Source organism: Dryobates pubescens, chromosome 12 (assembly GCF_014839835.1).
Source record: "Dryobates pubescens isolate bDryPub1 chromosome 12, bDryPub1.pri, whole genome shotgun sequence".
NCBI lineage: Eukaryota > Metazoa > Chordata > Aves > Piciformes > Picidae > Dryobates > Dryobates pubescens.
In genome coordinates, this window is record NC_071623.1 from 17896736 (window position 1) to 17916084 (window position 19349).

Consider the following 19349-nt stretch of genomic DNA (forward strand, 5'->3'; position numbering starts at 1 on the left):
TGTGAGGACAGGCTGAGAAAGTTGGGGTTGTTTACTTTGGAGAAGAGAAGGCTCTGAGGAGACCTTATTGTGGCCTTCCAATATCTGAAAGGGGCCTACAAGAAAGCTGGGGAGGGACTTTTTAGGGTATTGGGTAGTGATAGGACTAGGGGGAATGGATCCAAGCTAGAGGAGGGCAGATTTAGAATAGACATCAGGAAGAAGTTCTTACCCATGAGGGTGGTGAGACACTGAAACAGGTTGCCCAGGGAAGTGGTGGAATCCTCATCCCTGGAGGTTTTTCAGGGCAGGCTGGGTGTGGCTCTGGGCAACCAGATCTAGTCGAAAGTGTCCCTGCCCATGGCAGGGCAATTGGAACTGCACTATCCTTGAGGTCCCTTCCAACCCTAACAATTCTGTGATAATGGTGTCCATTGAGCTTAAAGAGGAATTAGCTTGTTCACTGGAAATTGCTGAAGTGCACATGACCCAGACACAGCTGACCCTTTCCTATCACTGGTGCAGGAGTACATGCAGCAATCGGAACCAAAGGGTGGGATATCGTTCTGCTTTACTCTCCATCTTCTAAGACACCTCCTGAAGTCTGGGGCGGTGGAGTGAAGAAGAGTATTCTGAGAAAGAGGGTGCTGCAAGAGATGCTTTCTTTGTGGAGAAGACTTTTGTTTATCCAGCTGTACAGCCTATTATTGGATCCAATGGAGCATGTGAACTAAACCCTTGCTGCTGCATAAATAGTAAGGTCCTGCAGCCAGGCAAAACTCAGCTCACATTTATAACTGTTCTGTTGCAATTGGCCTGCTCTGGCTTAGGTGTGTAACACACTCTGTGGCTTGACTGCACAATCATTTTGGTCTCATCATACAGAATATACAGGCACCAACTGACTGATGTGGACAAACATTGGCTGCCAGTAACAAAAATAGTTCCAGTTTTCTTTTTTTCTTTTGCATTTCACTGAGTCCTTGTTGATTAAGGAATTTATAGTCAAAACTCATGCTGAAGCAGGTTAAACCCCAGATTCACCATGCCTTTTCTTTATTTGGTGACAAATCCAACACATGTTCTCCAGTTTCTGTATACTTAAGGTGTTGCACAATTAGGTCTTCAGTGTTGCTGCAGCACAAAGTTTCAACCTCACCTTAAGTAAATAGTGAATTACAAACTAAAAATGAGGTCTCTCTAAGGGTTTTCTGATTTACTTCCTGGAATATAGAATCCTGCAGCTTCTCAATATTAACACTAAGTGACACTAAGATGGGCAGACAGCAGGGTGGCATAGTGGGAAAGCCAAATCTTGGAACTTAATTAAAGAATGATGAAGTCTTTCTTTCTTTCTTCCCTTCTGTTTTATCCAGGGGGAAGAAAACCTGCCAAAACTCACTTCAACCTGGAGCTGCAATCACAAATAGCAGGGAAAAGCCAGACTGGAAGAAAAGATAATAAATAAACACAAGGGGCAGGGGTTGGATAGAAGCCTTTCCTTTCATATGCAGCATCCATTTGGAAGAGTCAGTGTTTCAACCAGTCATGACCACCATTGTAAAGAGTAACAAAAGCCAAATGCTGAGTGAAGACAAGCTTCAGTTTTCCATGTGATGAAATATGATCCAACTAGAAAAAGAAACCAAACAAGGTAATCATGATTGAGAAAGTTAGCAAACAACCTTCCAAAGAAAGTAAATACACAGGAAAGAGTTCCAGCATCTAAAAGAAGCTGTTAGCTAGGACTCCAACATGAAGTATAAGTGTTATGTGCCTGACAATATTCTTTATGCTACAATCTCATTGGACAGCTCCAGAATTCCCAGGCCAGGATGGATGTGGCTGTGAGCAACCTGACCTCGTGCGAGGTGTCCCTGCCCATGGCAGGGAGGTTGGAACTAGATGTGGTCCCTTCCAACCCTAACAGTTCTATGATTCTATGATTGACAGACCTGTACAGCTGCTGACACTGTACCAAGGAACCCTGAGTACCTCACCTTTAAGGTCTCAACAGGAAGGCCTGCCCACGCTTTGGGAAACAATCAGAGCATCACCCTCACCTACACCTAGGATTTGCCCATAGATGATTACAGAGAGTGGTCTCCACACTGTAAAAGTAGGGGAAATAGATCTCATAGTGATCTTCCAAGACCTTACAAGCAGATAGCTGGTATGCCACCTTCCCTATCCATTCTTTGTGAGATGTATTAAGTACTATTGTACTTAGTGAAGCAAACTATTGTATCTGCAAATGTCATCCTGTCATCGAGCCTGCACTGTCATGTATGAGGCCTCCACCAGGAAACAGTTACTGACAAGCTCTGGTTGCAATGTCAAATAAACCTGTTCCCAGAAACAGAATTCAGTCAGATCTGCAGTAAACATTGGAGCTGGGAAGCAATGGTAAATCTTCTTTTTCAGCAAGCCAGCTTCCTCGTCTCTCTCTTCTCCTCTTAAAGGGACAAACTCACAAATGGTGGTGAGCAGCCAGAGAATATTTTACAGCAAAAGTGCTGAATCCTGTGGTATTCTGGGAAGTGTTCAGTAACTAAGTTGCAGAGACAGAACATGTGGGAGTGGTAAACACCCCTCAGAGCTGTCTTTTAAGACTTTCTGAGGACACTTGTAGGCACAGCTTACGCACTACCGATATTTCAAGCTCTTGAATAGAATTGAATCAAATTTATTTGTCAGAATCCAAACTAAAAGGCTGACAAAATGAGTAAGCCCCCGTGCTGATGAAAAATGATGAATGCAGAACAAGGTTGCTGCACAGCCTAGGTTCCAGCATCCCACTATTTCGTTGAAAAACAACCCCTCAAAAAAACCCCACAACCAACCAACCCACCCCCAAAACTCATAAAACAGGCTTTTGCAGAAAGGAATAACTTCTGAAGCAAATTAGCTTCTGAAGGAGATTTTTTAAGAGAGTTGTGAAGCTTCTCTCTTTTATTATACCAGTTCATGATCCAAATCCCAAAGTGATATTCTGTGTGTGGAAATAATTATTTGTGTTCTTTAAAGTGGTGTGTCATTTTTTCTGAGACCAAAGCTATGAAGGAAGACTATCTCCTTGGTAGTCTGCAGCATGTTGAAATGGGCAAGAATAGGAGGCATTTCATTTTTACTTCTGTGAACTTCACCCATAGCAAACAGGACAGGAGATTCAAATACTTTCAAACAGAAGCTGCTCATCTCAAATATTTATTTCATGAAGAGATAAACAGCTAAATAAAGTAATAATTCAGTACTTACATCTGGTAACCTGGAAATCCCTAATCATAGAACACTTGGTAGCTGAAGTTGTCAGACTTGATTCTGAAGTTGTAAGTACCCATCTTTCGCTGATACAGGAAAATGAGAAGGCTCACAACTCCCAGCAAAAACCCAAACACAGCAAAGGTGATGAGGATGATGTATCCAACTCTCATCCCAGCATCCTTCTCTCTCTTCAAATCAGATGCTAAAAAAACCCATAAAATAAAAAGGTAAGAGGTGAAATTTAAAAAGCTTTAGAATTCTTAAATCTTCTCCTAGAGTAAGAAAGAAACCTTGCCTACAAATTAGCCAACATGCATGTTGAAGCAGCAAGCTGTGATACAGAAGTGAATCAGCCTTGTGAGCAGAGTGATTCTCATGGAAAGGTCTGTGAGCCACAGTCCAAGTTCTCTTTTTGCATACAAGTGTAAACTCCCTGCAGACACGAGTGTGATGTGTCTTTGCAATTTAACTAATTTGACTCTACAGTTTTCTGTTCAAATAAGAATTAAAGAATCAGCATGGGTGACCTTTTGAAACGCTGCCATGCTTTCAAAATGACCCCAGCAGTGAGGCATTCTCCCATCTTAATCCTGCTCCTATTCATCTATGATTATTGAAAGCCACTTCCTTTGCTCTTATCTCATATGTAACACTTCTTTAAATACTAAGTATTTAGAGGAGAGTATTTGTGTGCTGGGTCTCTAAGTTCCCATTCTACTCAGCAGAAATCTGGCTGGGGCAATGAGTGGAGGCAGGCAAGTCACACTGAAGTGACTACCATGGGCTCAACTCTGTAGCCTGGGTGTAGGCATCTGAGAAGCTCAAGGGTCTCTACAATGTCTGCACAGGTCTGGAAGGCATGCACATGGGACCTGGAGGAAATCTGCAGCCTTTTAGTATAGAGCCCAGACACTGAAGAGAAGCACAGAAGGGGGCACCATGGGTCATGAGCAGTAAATGCCTATGTGTGGGCAAGAGTCAAGTTCCTTGTTGCCAGCTGTCATTATACTTCTGATCTTGTGTGCCTTCTTGCAAACTTCTAATTCATTCTTGTAAATTCCTGGAGCACCTCCAAAAACTTTTCTTTTTGTGCATGCATTTTCAGGATAGCATTCACTTAGCCAGACACTTGTGCAGTACCTGTACACTTGTGCATAGAAGACAAAACTAATGCAGACATGCTTGCAATTAGAGACAAGATGTTTGGCCGAAGGGCATTGCTGGTAGCCACAGAGGTATGCAGTAATAGTGCCCAAGCTGCATAACATCAAGTGTACCATTACAAGATAGGCTAAAGCAGGGAGGAACTTCTTCACTGTGAAGGCCACAGAGCACTGGAACTGGCTCCCCAGAGAGGTTGTGAAGTCTCTTTCTCTGGAGACTTTCAAGACCCATCTGGAAGTGTTCGGTGTGTTCTTGTGTGACCTGCACTAGATTCTACGGTCCTGCTCTGGCAGAGGGATTGGACTAGATGGTCTCCAGAGGTCCCTTCCAACCCCTAACATCCTGTGATCCTCTGATAATAAGTTTAGGCTTATTTCTGAATTTCAGTATGAAACAAAGGAACAAAAAGAGGAAGCATAAGGGAGATGGCAGCCTGTAGCCAGACATAAACAACACAGGCCTTCCTGAGGACATTTATCACTGGCCTCTGCTATAGAATGTGGCCAAGCAGTATAGGCAGAGCACTTAAAGCTTTTTTCATGTTTCACTGCACTTCTGTCCTTCAACTAAGAGATTCACATCACTATCTAGGTCTAGCCTCACACTTAAAATGCAAATCATAGAATCTCAGTGTCACAGTATGACTAAGGTTGGAAGAGACCTCAAAGATCATCAAGTCCAACCTGTCACCACAGACCTCATGAGTGTGGAGGGCTTTCCACACTGCCATATAACTTTGGTAAGAACACTTGCTCCTCAAAAATATGCACAATAGCACAAAAACCTTCAATCACAGGTCTCCAGGTTCATTTGCCAGTAAAAAAGAATCTTGAAATCATAGTTGCTGTGTCCTTCTTGTAAACATCACTTCATAACTCACCAGCTGATTTACACAGAGGTCCCCAGGATGTTCTGTGCAGAGCGACGGTTTCTCCAGTTTTCAGGGATCGAACTGTGTGGCATCTCTGCAACAATCAATTCAAACTCCAACAAGTAATATGGCTTACTAATTAAAAATATAAAGCCTTCTGATGAGCATGTGAAAGCCCAGTGCTATTCTCACTCGTTGGGGTTTTTTGTTTCTTACCATTATGCTTTGTTAAACTGAAATGAGCACCAAAAGGAAGTTCAAAGTAAATGGCATCAGGGAAACATCAGTATAAAACCTGTAATCAGTCACAGTGGAAAACACTGCTGGGAACAGACATTTCACACAATCTCTTCCTTTTCATTAACTTTCTGTTTGTTTTAGAGCAACTTTAGGGAAGAATGAACTTCTCCCTACATGCCAAGGTTTGGCAAACATTATTATTTGAACGTTTCCACTGCCCATGGCAGATGCACAGCTCTTCAGCAGTGTGTGAACTACTAATCTGAGAATTACTAGTTTGAAAGCCCTGCCCTGTGACATGCTGGGAATTAGCCTGCTCTAGCTTTGTATGAGCAGCACTTGCGAAACACAACACACTCATCTTCTGCACACTTCCTCGGTAGCACCCTAAGTTCATTTGTAACCTTCCTTTGTTCTAAGTTGCAACCTAAAGGTCTGTGATGGGAACCGTAGCCTGCTGACAGTTATTCAAGAGATACTGTGGTTCTCCTGGAAGTGCACATAAAGGCAGAGAAACTGCAGTACTGTACTATAATCAGCAAAAGAAAACAGGGAAGCACAAGCATGTCTTACCAACTTGTCTACACAAGAATCACTGGTGCTAACCAGCATGCTTACACTGTAAAACCTCTGCAATCCACTGTCAGTAAGTGTCTTTAACTGGCTCAGAAATAATACAAGAGGTAAGTCCTCATTTTGTGAGCAAAGAGATGAAGCAAACCTACCCTGAAGCAAGCAAACATTTTTCCAGAGTACCAGACAGGTCAGAATGTCAAATCCCAGACCCTGGGCACCTTCCCAGCCATCTCACATCTTTTCCGGCTTTGCTCTTTGATCTCTGCACCTGCTGCAGCTCCTTCTCTCTTCTTTGTAAAAGCCACTGTCATCCTGTGTGAATATGCCTAGTACTTGTCTTCTCCACATGACATTTTAATCTCAGTCTAAGATACCAAATTCAGTAACCTCATAGGAGGCAAATTTTGCATAGAAGGAAGAAAAATATATCCTGTATATATATATATATATATATATATATATATATATATATATATATATGAGTAACATAGCAATTAATAATATATAATATATGAAAGAAGAGAGCCTCACTGATTAACTCTGCTATGCCTTGTTTACTACAGATGCTAATCTCAATCAAACTTCACTTTGGGCTAGCAGAATGACCCCATCACAGACCTCTGTAATTCAGATCAAAGTTAGTCCTTTAGTTAACCATGTTCTGAAACTCTAACCCATACAGCTGAAGCTGTCTCTAATAGCAAACCCCGTGGCTCCTAGCAAAGCAACTATTTGATTCCTTGCAGCAACCACACCAGCCTACACAGTTCCTCTTGTGCCCATCTCTCTTATTCTGCTGCCTTGCACCCACCGCTATGACCCTCCTCAGCTGTTCAGGACACACAGTGAACTCAGAGAGGGCACTACCTCCTCCAAAGGAGGGCATAAGCTGGGGTTTGATGAAGCACTGACTTTTAACACACTAATTCAGCTGTGAAAACTGGAGCCATCTTTCCATCTGCCAGTCAGGTTTCCTGGCCCCACTTTTTTTCTCTTTTTTTTTTTTTTGTTTAAACTGGAGGAAGCTTTATACTTTGAGAAAGGAAACAAGAATCTTCTGGTAGCCATTAATCTCTTAGGAAGAGATCACTTGCTTTACAATGAGCTAAAACTGAGTTATTTAGAGCTAGAGGAAAGTGTTAAACAATGGAAGAACATCAAACTGCTAATGAAAACATCCTTGATAGAAAAAGAGACAGGAAGGCTGGCAGTGGGAGAGGAGAATTCCTCTGTGTCTGCTATGAAAAAAAAAATACTAAAAATCCATCAGCAAAACTTATTTTTTTATCGTTTCCATGGTAGGAACAACTCTGTAGATGAGGCAGTGCTTTGGAGCAGAGGTAATTAGAAACTGAAGTTGTTACCAGAATGTTGTTTGCTTTATTGCTTTTAAAAGCAATAGGGGCTTAAAAATCTGGAGTGAATTCCCTGTTGAGTCACAGCCCTAGAAAGTTAATGCCACTGAGCTTCCTTCCTGAAGAGGCAAATCTCTAGGGTGAAAAAAGAATATTTTATTTTTTTTTAAGGACATAAAAACATCCCAACTCAATTTACTCAGCCTTGTCTGCCGACATTGCCAATAGGGGTGCTCACTTTTTGGTGACATACTCATCTGAGCTGGCACATTTCTGAACAGCCTATCTCATCATGACTTCTGTTTATGGCCTTCTAGCCACCCCTGCGCAGAGGTGAAAGGTTCATTCTTAGGCTCCCCAGTTTTGATTTCCCCATTTCTATGCAAGCTCTGTACTTCTAACTATGAGGATGAAGAACAGGAAGAAAAGCAGACACTATCATACAGTTGTGTTGCATAGAATACATAGAATAAACCAGGTTGGAAGAAACCTTCAAGATCATCGCGTCCAACCCATCAACCAATCCAACACCACCCAAACATCTAACCCATGGCACCAAGCACCCCATCAAGTCTTCTCCTGAAAACCTCCAATGATGGCGACTCCACCACCTCCCCAGGCAGCCCATTCCAATGGGCAATCACTCTTTCTGTATGGAACTTTTTCCTAACATCTATCCTGAACCTCCCCTGGCGCAGCCTGAGACTGTGTCCTCTTGTCCTGGTACTGACTGCCTGGGAGAAGAGACCAACATCCATTTGTCTACAACCCCCCTTCAGGTAGTTGTAGAGAGTAATAAGGTCACCCCTGAGTCTCCTCTTCTCCAGGCTAAGCAACCCCAGCTCCCTCAGCCTCTCCTCGTAGGGCTTCCCACTCCCCTCTGCTCTCGGCAGAAAATGGAGAGAAACTTGAGGAGCTATTTTAAATCCTGTTTGGAAACATTACTCCACAACAGGACTGCATATGGCGTGTTGGAGATAAATAGCATACTGGCGCAAAACACTTACTGTCCTGCAGGTGCTTCCTGGGGTCTCCATGCAAATACGGATTTTGCAGTGTAAGTAAACCACAGAGTTGTTGACAAAGGAAAAAATTTTCATCTTAAACTGTGCTTTGCTTGAATTCCCATTTTCTAGCAGTGTGGTATATGTATTCGGAATGGGACAGCTGAAAAGGAAAAGAAAAGAACATACATAGCAGCCAGGGCTATAGAAGGCTTGTTGTGGTTGTAACACATAACAGGTTGTCAGGCTCTTTTAGAAAGTCACAGCCTGATCTTCTATGAAGCAACCCTCCAGCAGTGCAGGGGTGATAAAGGGCTATTTGCTGCTTTATTCTCAAAGTAACCAAAAAGAACAGGAGGTTCAAGAAGTGTTTGCAGAGTTTGAAAAAGAAGGGAAAGAGTGACAGGGAAGAATTTAAACTTGGCTTCACCAAACATGAATTGAAATAATGTCATATTAAAAGGAATAGCTTTTGTTACTAAGTGAAAGGACCACACTATATTTTAAGGTGGTGGGTGAGACCAAGGAATATGACATCAGGGTGAGATGAGTGGCTTAGACAGGAACAAACTTCCTCTTCTACCAGGGGCTGCAGCAATATTGTGTATGAGTCACGACACGTAGGAATCAACTAACCTACATCTTTATTTATGAGACCCACACAAGCTCTTCATAATATCTGAAACTCAGAGAAATAGACAAAGCACACACTCTTCAATCTTCTTTCAGTACTGACCACCAAAACTGGAGGTATGGCACTATGCCATCTGCAAGTGTCGTTCCTGTACCTGTTGCTGATAAAAGTAAATGAGAGGGGATCCACTGAATTGTTAGTTGGAGTTGCCCAGCAGTCAGTGAGGACCACCTTGAGCTTGCTGTCTGCTCTCTGGATCCCCACTTCAATCAGGATATCATCACTGGCAGAGACACTGAAATTTTTTGGTATTGGGGAGTTTCCAATAAACAACTGCATTTCTGTTCTGAAGTGTCCAGATCCGTGCAAATCCTCGAAGATGGTGTAAAGTCTGAAAAGACAATGAACACAGATTTGACTGTACGTTTCTATACATAAGTGCCCACCTCTTGAACAGTTAAGTAATGAAGAGTTCTCTGCAGTCCAGTATGTTAGGAGTCTGTTCAAGAAGAAAGGAGTTTTTCCTTGGGGAGGTCAGAAGCATAGATACACAAGCAGCAGAATCCAAAGAGTGGAATGTCTTTGCAACACAAGTAGAGCAGAGAGAAATATTTGCATGGAGCTGAAGGGGAACAAGAGTATAAGCTGCCTTAAAATTCAAAATAAAGAGAGTAAAACATAAAGAAGAGTCATAAATTTATGGAGACAGGTAAAATCTGAACAGTAAGTGAGGGACCTAAGAAAATGCAGAGAAGGGACCTGGCAACAATTTTGCAGGGGGATAGAAAGGAAAATACAGTGTTCAGAAAGTTAGGAAATAGAAACTGGATTTGGTGATGATAGCTTAAGTTTGGGGCTAGGTTAAAGAAAGGAAGTATACTTGTATGAAGGGAGAGCATTCACCATCAGAGCAAACCTGCTACCTTTTTTATGAGCATGGGTTTGATTTACTGTCAGCAGTGGATTTGACTCCATCTCACTTAAAGATGGGGCCCTCCATAAAAAAAGCATTTGCACTGCAGATCTTCTCTCTTTTTTTTTTCCCAGGTTGATCAGATAAGGATTGTGGGGGTTAGATTTGCCATCCTTAGCACCTTAGCAGTGTGCATGTGGGCAGTCAGGTGTAGACATCAGTTGACAAGGTACATCATTGTTATTTACAAAAGGAGGAAAAATAGCTCTTGTTACAGGTGGTTGCCCAGGAAGGCAAAGAGAAGACAGGAATTCTGACTCCTAAACCTGCACCAGTAGCTCCAAAGGTTTGGTTTTGTCTGTGGTTTAGCCAGGCAGGGGCCAGGATTGTTGGCTCTTGAATCTATTGGCACATTAGACTGAGTTGGAAAGAAGCTCATAGCAGGGACTTGCAGGATAGCAGACTGCTTAAGCCTAGGAAGTAGTCACTGGATACAGCTAAAATCCCTGGGGATTCTTCTAGTGCAGCACACAGCCACACAACAGCATTTCAGATCATAGAATGTTGTTACTTACCCTTCAGCAGTGTATCCAGAGGAGGTCAAGAGATCATTTTGAAACACACAGTGAATGGGACTGGAAACTTTTAAGTGGTGGATTACTCCCTGAGCAGAATTGTCATTCCGAAGGATGTTTTTCACTATGGTATTGGTCATGTTCTGCAGCACAGAAAGAAGAAAGTGCAACTTGTGAATGTCCATGTTTCTAGGAGTATAGCAGACCTACAGTTACCACCTTCAAGTGTTTAGGTATTCTCCATTCTCTGGCTGAAAAAGAAAAAAAAAATCAAAACCCTTTAGTCTCTTAGTTGCTATACAGTGACATATCCACCACCTCTCCTCTTCTTCCTCAGTCTGCAATGATCATTGCTCCACAAGGGAACTTCTGTACTTTAACATGGCCTAGGCATAGCCTTTGGTGTGGGATCTAAAGAGACAGACATTACTCTTTTGTACCCCCTTCTGGTAGCAACTGGAGTATTTGTCTAATACAATGATTAATCTGGTTTTAAGAAAAGAGCAGCTTCTGAGAGCTATAAAAGGAACACAGAGAGTCATGAGAAATTACTCTCAGTTAAGACAGGCCTTTGAGTTTTGATGCCTAAGATTCTCCTTCTCTTTCTTGCTTTCTTCCTGTGCCAAACAGAGAGGCAACTTTCCATCACAGGAAGAGAGTTTCTATGTTCAAAGAAATTTCTTAGTCCCACATTTCAGCAGCAAATAATTGCTACTCCTAGCTAAGGATCTGCCATTGCCCCTCCCTTCATCCCCCTAAGAGTGAAGAAGTTCTCCAGGGCTTCTTCACATTCACTGGCACAGAGAACTTACGGTCTCAACCTCAGTGCCACAGTCGCTCCAGCCTGCCTGCAGCACAACGTGAGTGCCATTGCTAAAGGTCACGTTGCAGTGAGGCTTCCCCAGGTACAAGGCAGTTTCAGGGATAGACTCTTGCTGTAAAAATCTCTTCTGGACAGCAAGGATAATCTTCTCAATTTCACAAGACACTGTCACTGCATCTTGGATGGAAAATGCCTGGGCAGGTTTAACAAGGGGGGCAGGAGATGCTTGAGGAGAAACATCATGTGTTGACACAGGATCTGTGGTGAGAGGAGGCTGCAACGTGGTGTCCCCTGGAGCTTTGTGCTCAGTAGTAGAGAAGTTCAGTGAATCAGGAGAAGAAACATGAGCTGAAGTTTGCAAAGATGTCACAGGTGAAGCTGTGTTGTGTACAGTTTTCTTATCTGTCGCTGTTGCCTTCTGGCTGATAGGATATGCTGAAGAGCGTGAAAAAATAAAGGTATTGTAATGTACAAGGTCAGATTAATTTCATAAGGTAAAGGTAAACTCATAGGAGGAATCTGAAAGTTACTGGCAGGCAAGTAGCTTCTTTTGTTTGATTTTTTAAACACACTCTACTTACAACCAACGCCTTTTTTAATATAAAATCCAAGAGACACATAAAGTGCCTGCGAGTGAAGCTGAAGGGCTATACTTCCTGAGAGCTGCAATAATTAGTGTTCTCCAGTAAAACATGTATAAACAGCTTTTGGAAGATCAGTGCTTCCAAGACATCCCCAATTGCAAGTTGCTCAGCAGGTCTTCATATGTTTTTGACTAGGACTGTACAAGACTGCACAGTTCTGGATGTAGGACATAAACAGAGCAGACTTTGCTAAAAACACCTTGCCCCACTTGTGACCACAGAGTCACAGAATGGCCTGGGTTGGGAGAGACCTCCGAAGGTCATCTAGTCCAATCCCCTCTGCACTCAGCAGGGACATCCTCAACTAGATCAGGTTGCTCAGAGCCCTGTCAAGCCTCACCTTGAATATCTCCAGGGATGGGGCCCCAACCACCTCCCTGGGCAGCATGTTCCAGTGTTCTACTACCCTCATGGTAAAGATACCAGTTGGTATCCAGAAGATATGATCCTGAGTGCTTTGGAAAACCCATTCTGGGGGAGGTCCAGGACAAACTTTGTGTAGCAAGACTGTATTCTACATGTGTCCTGAGAGACACAACAGGGAGTTGAACAAATCTGATAGCAGCAATTTTTAATAGTTTGGGAAAGAAAGCAAGCAGTGGAAAAGGGAAAGCACAGGTTGAGATCAATGTGTAGGTCTCTTGACATCCAAGAGAAGCTCTGGGGTTAACCCATAGATCTTTGCTGGTAGAAACAACCTAAGTATTCATCTACCACCAATTTAGAGAGCACCAAGATAATAAACTCTGTTTGCAGTGAAACACAAAGGCTGTGTCTCATTGCACTGAAGTTCTCTTAAATTATTTAATGGCTTGTACAGACAAATAGCTCTGTTTCCCAAGCAACATATAAAATCTGTACACATATATATATCTATAAATAGATATATCTGGAACTCCCCTGGGTGTGGGAAAGCCTCAAATTAAAATGTTGCTGATTTGAATGTAAGAGGAAGAAAAAAAGTCTAAGCTCTTTCAGAGTTGAATTTCCCAAAGCTCATCATCATAATGTTGAATATCTTAGTGAAAACAGAGCAAAGGTTGGTATCAGTGGACAAATCCTTGTGACTTCTGCCAAAGAGTAGCTTAGCACTGTGATTACAAAACCAAATGTAAATTACTGAGGAAGCCTAAAAAAAATTTAGGTGTTTAAAAACCCATCATTTAACAAATTACTTAAGGAAAGAGTGAAGCCAAATACATAGAATACATAGAACGAATGAACTGACTCATACAAAAAAGTAGTTTGTAATGCTAATATTTCATCCCTGCTGCCCTACAGAGGGCAAGCCACATACATAGTGATTTCTGTTACCTTCTCTAGTAGAATGGAATGGAATAGAATGGAATGGAATGGAATGGAATAAACCAGGTTGGAAGAGACCTTCAAGATCATCATGTCCAACCTATCATCCAACACCATCTAATCAGCTAAAGCATGCAACCAAGCAACCTATCAAGTCTCCTTCTAACCACTTCCAACAACGGCAACTCCATCACCTCTCCGGGCAGCCCATTCCAATGGGTCTCTGCTGTTCCCTCTGCTACTGTTAATGAAAATAATTATCAATCTTGACAATCCTATCTAATTTTAATGGCAAATATAAGAAAACAGAACTGTTAAAAGAACCTTGTAAAGTCATCATTTAATATTAATAAAGGAAACTCTCATGACAGGTTATTACTGTCAGAAATACTTCAAGTCCACTGCAAGACTTTTCCCTTTAGAATCCAACTGAAAACAACAAACTAAATACATCTATGGCTAAATTCTAAGACCTGTACCAAGTGTGACCATGACCCAGTAAAAATCAGATCAAGAAGCATTCAGTTAGCCATTAAATAATAAAATACTGAAATACTGAAAATATTCTTTTGCCTTCACAGCTTCTTCCAGGCCTTTCTGGATGCACATCAGCAAATCCTTCATTGCAGCTGCACTGGTAAAACCCAACTGTGTTATGGCAGGATGCATCTGGGGAGCAGTCATCTTCTTCACTTTTGCACTCATCATAATCTGTTTGGTACATTTAAGCAAAAGGTAAAAGTGAAGAGTGTGTAAATAAAAAAGTGATAGTTCTGAAACTGGAGCACAGTGGTATCATCACAATATTATGGAGGGATGACACCTCCTAGGTGTGATATTCTACTGCATGTCAAGCAGTTACTGTGTGTAGAAGAGGTGGGATGCTAGAAACACCACTTAGAGAGCTATTTGCAGGACAATGACAATTGGAGCTCTGCTACCAATGATGCTCAGTAGACTCAACCACCTCCTTGGGCAGCCCATCCCAATGCCTGACCACTCTTTCCATGAAACAAAGAATTTCCTAATGTCCAGTCTAAACCTACCCAGTCACAGCTTGAGGCCATTCCCTGTTGTTCCATCACTAGCTAACTGGGAGAAGAGACCAGCACCAGCCTCTCTACAATGTCCTTTCAAGTAGGTGTAGAGAGCAATGAGGTCTCCCCTCAGCCTCCTCTTCTTCAAACTAAGCAGCCCCAGCACCTTCAGTTGCTCTTCATAAGATTTATTCTCCAGGCCCTTCACCAGCTTCATTGTCCTCGTCTGCATGGGTTTGAGGTGGGCATACACTGTCCAAAGTACTACCACAAAACAGTTGTGATCTTATTAATTAACAGGATGTGAAACCTTCCAGGTTCACAGCTGTGAGGTTTTACAGGCAAAGAGAAAGTACAGAGCAGACCACATACTCATTTCTGAAATAATTGTGCACAGCTTGTAACAATATTCTTTGAACAAGGATATAGCAGTTGATATGTTTTTTCAGAGGTGACCCATTGACCTGTGAAACGTGATTCAACAGCAATTAGTCAGGAGTCTTGGTACCAACTTAAGGAAGTTGTAGAGACATTCTGCTGGTCTTGGTAAAGAGTGGACTTTCATCTGAATTTCTGACCCACGGGCATGTGAGAAAAACACACAGAATCATAGATTCAACCAGGTTGGAAAAGAGCTCAAAGATCATCAAGTCCAACCTGTTACCTAATACTTAGCACCTCATGCCTAACCTTATAACACCTCATGGCTTCAAGTGCCACGTCCAATGCTTTTTTGAACACCTCCAGGGACAGTGACTCCACCACCTCCCTGGGCAGCACATTCCAATGGCAAATTACTCTTTCTGTGAAGAACTTTCTTGTCACCTTTCCCCTGGTGGAGCTTGAGACTGTGTCCTCTTGGTCTGCCACTGGGTGCCTGGGAAAACTAGTGACAGAACATACTCCCAGTGCAGAAAAAAGTCCTATTCATTCATTTGGTTTTTGGGGTTTCTATATCTTGCAAATTATCAGCACAAAGCAGAGGGCAATTTGTTTCACAATTATTCTAAACAGAGCTAGTTATGGCTGTGTGCAGAGATCTGTTTCCACTGGTATCTTACAAAACCCTCAGTTTGTGACCACTGTTTATAACATCTCCACAGCTTTGTCACTAGAAAACTCGTGCTAGCTGTAGATAAAAAGATGAGTTGGATTTGTCCTTTTGGATAAGGAGCACCTCATGTCATATTTCATCTTTTGATGTTCTCTGATAAAGCTGATTGGATGGATAGCAGGAGCAATATAAGCAGAGCAAATGGCTTTTCACCCATCCATTTTACAGATACTTCCACCTCAAAAAACATACAGAGTAATAACAGGCTTTATCATCTTCCTAGTTCTGAAGAATTATTGGGATACAAGCTGCTCCTTACCATTTATGGAGAGACTGCTCTTGTCAACTGTGAAATAGGAGCTGTGTTCAAAGGCGTCACGAAAAGTGGTGATGATGTAGTAGATATCCATATCTGCTGCAATCAGTAAATTGAAATTTACCACTGTGCTCCCATTAGTAATACCCATTATCATAACTTTAATCAGACCTGCATCCATCTGCTGAAGAACCTCAAGAGGAAGAGATTTATGTACCTGAAATAAAAACAAAATGCATATGAAGATGGACAGATAGAGCAAATTACGTTTTAGGCTTTGTACACTGTCCAGAAGAGAACACTTCCCTCTGGTAGCAGCAAGGGAAGGAGGAGACTGGAGAGAGGCTCCCATGTTCTGCCTCTCACAATGATTTCAGGGAGACTGGGTAACCCAATACAAGGAGGAGCAGCAATGGAGGTGGAGATGCCTCCTGACTCTCCACAGTGCATATATGTCTCTGAGAACTCCCTCAGCTCAGGTGCATTACAGCTGAGTGCAGAACATCCTCAAACCTTTCTTCACAGGTGATTTCTCACCACAGGCAAGCAAATAGTGCCTCTTTTAAAATGCCCACACCAGGGTGAAGAAAACAGAAACATGTTTCCTTTCATCAGCACTGCCACACAGTTCAACCTCTCGTCAAGCTGGTCTTCAGTTTGATTTCAGAAATATTTCATTAAAGTCTTCCCTGAGGAGTATCATATTATTTCTGCAAATTCTGACTGTCAGCAAGGCACATGTTCCTGGATCATAATCCTCCTATAGAATCCAAGAGCTGGACTTGGAAATGGCTCTGAATATTCTGAACAGGCACAGGCACGGTCACCCTCAAAGTATTGCAACACCAAATCACAGCTGAACTTAGGTCAGTATAGAGAAATCAATCAAAGAAACATGCACAGTCTGTACACAGTAACCTTGGACTTCACTAGTGGCCTAAGAAAGAAAATACCACCTTTTTCAAAGCACACTGAGCCTTAGCCATGATAGCCCTAAAAGTTGCCTCCTTCACTACACTGGAGAGCAGTGGGATGGGAAAACACAGCCCTGTGTCAGGATTTGCATCAGTTGAACTGCTCAGCCTCTTTGCCATCCAACTCAGATGTACCAATACCTCTCAAAGATATAGACTGTTTGACCTCTTCCCTATCTGATCTTTAGGGCTGGAGATCTCTGGAGGGCAGGCACTCATGGGAACATCTCTTTCTCCCACAGGAGAGCAGTCCATGGGGTAGGGCATCTGGACATACGCAGGAGCCCTGTGGGGATGTGCATTTCCAGCGCCATTTTCCCATCATCTCTAGGCCCAGCACTAACCACAGGAAAAGCAGATCCAGACAAGGGTCTCAGTAACACTGCAGAGGATTCCTTGCCTACCTGCATGTCCTAAGGGAAAACAGCACACACAGAGCTCTGTGTGCAAGATCTTGCCCCAACATCTAACCACAAGGCAGGCAGAGCAAGTACCTGAAGACACAAGGCCAGGTGTGATACCATCCATCAGTGTCCTGAATTTTTCCATTAGAATTGTGTTTTCTTCTCTCCCTTACTCCAGGGGATGCTTACAAATCCTCTGTGTTTCTTTATCTCTCTCATGTGTGTCTGGGAAGTCTTTTTATATTCTTCCACACTTACAAATAGAAAGTGCAGCAACAGAAAACATGAGAAATAACTTTCAAGCCTGGATCAGGAAAGTAGTACAGGTTGTTCTGAACAACCTACAAACTGCCAGCAACAGTGCAACAGGACACTGTCTGCAATAAGAGAGCAGCTCCTGGCATCATGTGAAAGATAATTCCTATGCCCTTCCTGCCCCTAGCTTCAATGCTGGACACAGAGATGGAAACAGCCACAGAACCCCCTACATTCTGGAGATTTCTCAGCACATTTGTTCAGTGCTTTCACCGTCCAGAGGCTGTCAGGCTCCCAGGAGAAGCCAGCAGAGAGGAAGGCACAGAGCAGCAGAGCAACTGCACCATAAAGGCCAGGCAAGCAGAACCTGGCCCAGATGAGAGCTCACAAGTCACTGCCCTGCACACTAGATTTGCACCTCTTTTCCAGCACCTCACTTTCCTTTAGGGTACATCACTCACTTCCTACCCTAGCTCAAATTTCCAGAGAATTAAGGAGGCAGGTGGGGACTATGTTATGGTCACCTCCAACCCCTTCTTCCTCCACACACCTTCTGTAGAAACTATGTGGAGTAGCAGGGCTGGATTTCAGCTATGAGTTTAAGGCAGAGCTTATGTCAGTGGTGCTCATGGAGGAGGCAGTGGCTCCTACCAAAGAGAGCCTAGGGAAGACTCAAGGCACTGAACTTGCGCATTCTGTGCTGGATTTTCCCAGGTGATCACAGCTTTTGCACACCTATGTGCCAAGGCCATGTGCTACACAGTCTTATTTGCCTGCTACATACTATGCAGCCCTGAAGATGTCCCCAGATTCTGCAGGCAAGCTGCAGCCCTTTTCTGAGTCATCAGAAGAGATCTTGGAAGGAGCCAAGAACTTGGAATGCTCCAGGAGATGTTGGCCGTACTAGAATTTAGCCACTAGGTGGCACTACAAATCGCTTTATCCAGAAGGTTACATGCTAGCAGAACTAGTGCCACACCCCAGGTTATCAAGATAATGGTTGATGAAATGGGGCTACAAAAGAAAGTCTGATCATGTTAGAATAAATATTCAAGAAATGATACCCTTTTCTGTATTTACAAGGGCAAGTGTAGAGTTTTGCACCTGGGAAAGAACAACCCCATGCATCAGTACAGGCTGGGGACTGACCTGTTGGAGAGCAGTGAAGGGGAAAAGGACCTGAGGGTCCTAGTGGATGGAAGGATGACCTTGAGCCAGCAGTGTGCTCTCGTGGCCAAGAAGGCCAATGCCATTCTTATATGTTTTAGAAGGGGTGTGGTTAGTAGGTCGAGAGATGTTCCCTTCTCCCCCCACCTCCCTCTTCCTTCTACTCTGCTCTGGTGAGGCTGCACCTGGAATATTGTGTCCAGTTCTGGGCCTCTCAGTTCAGGAATGACAGGGAACTGCTTGAAAGAGTCCAATGCAAAGGCACAAAAATGATTAGGGGAGTGGAACATCTTCCTTGTGGGGAGAGACTGAGGGAGCTGGGGCTCTTTAGCTTGGGCAGGAGGAGACTAAGGGGTGACTTCATTCATGTTTATAAATATGTAAAGGGTGAGTGCCAAGAGAATGGAGCCAGGCTCTTCTCGGTGATGCCCAATGACAGGACAAGGGGCAATGGGTGGAAGTTGAGGCATAGGAAATTCCATGGAAACAGGAGGAAGAATTTTTTCACTGTGAGGGTGATGGAACACTGGAACAGGCAAACCCCAAGATGACTAAAGTACTCCCTATCCTTTAGATATGTTTGTTTTCAGTTGCATTGCAAAGACGATGGTGAAAGTAGCCTGGGCAATGAGAGTGCAGGTTGTCACATCAAGTTTTTAACCTCATTCTCATCCACACATCATTTAAAGGATGATATTTCCATTTGCTGTGCTGACAATTTAATCACATGGCACTTAAGTGCTGGGGCAGCTCTGTGCTGAAGTACATCACACACATTAGGATTTATAAATCCTC

General features: G+C 43.0%; 1 protein-coding gene across 1 annotated transcript in view; it reads right to left on the reverse strand.

Moving 5' to 3' along the window:
- Positions 1 to 1465: 1465 nt before the first annotated feature.
- UMODL1 (uromodulin like 1) overlaps positions 1466 to 19349 on the reverse strand; it is a 48402-nt gene continuing 30518 nt past the window's right edge. Inside the window, 10 exon segments of the mRNA XM_054165749.1 lie at positions 1466 to 1611; positions 3238 to 3427; positions 5105 to 5121; positions 5284 to 5372; positions 8457 to 8616; positions 9242 to 9478; positions 10576 to 10718; positions 11388 to 11833; positions 13921 to 14058; positions 15758 to 15971. Coding sequence (XP_054021724.1) covers positions 3258 to 3427; positions 5105 to 5121; positions 5284 to 5372; positions 8457 to 8616; positions 9242 to 9478; positions 10576 to 10718; positions 11388 to 11833; positions 13921 to 14058; positions 15758 to 15971 — 1614 coding nt within the window. The 3' untranslated portion in view covers positions 1466 to 1611; positions 3238 to 3257.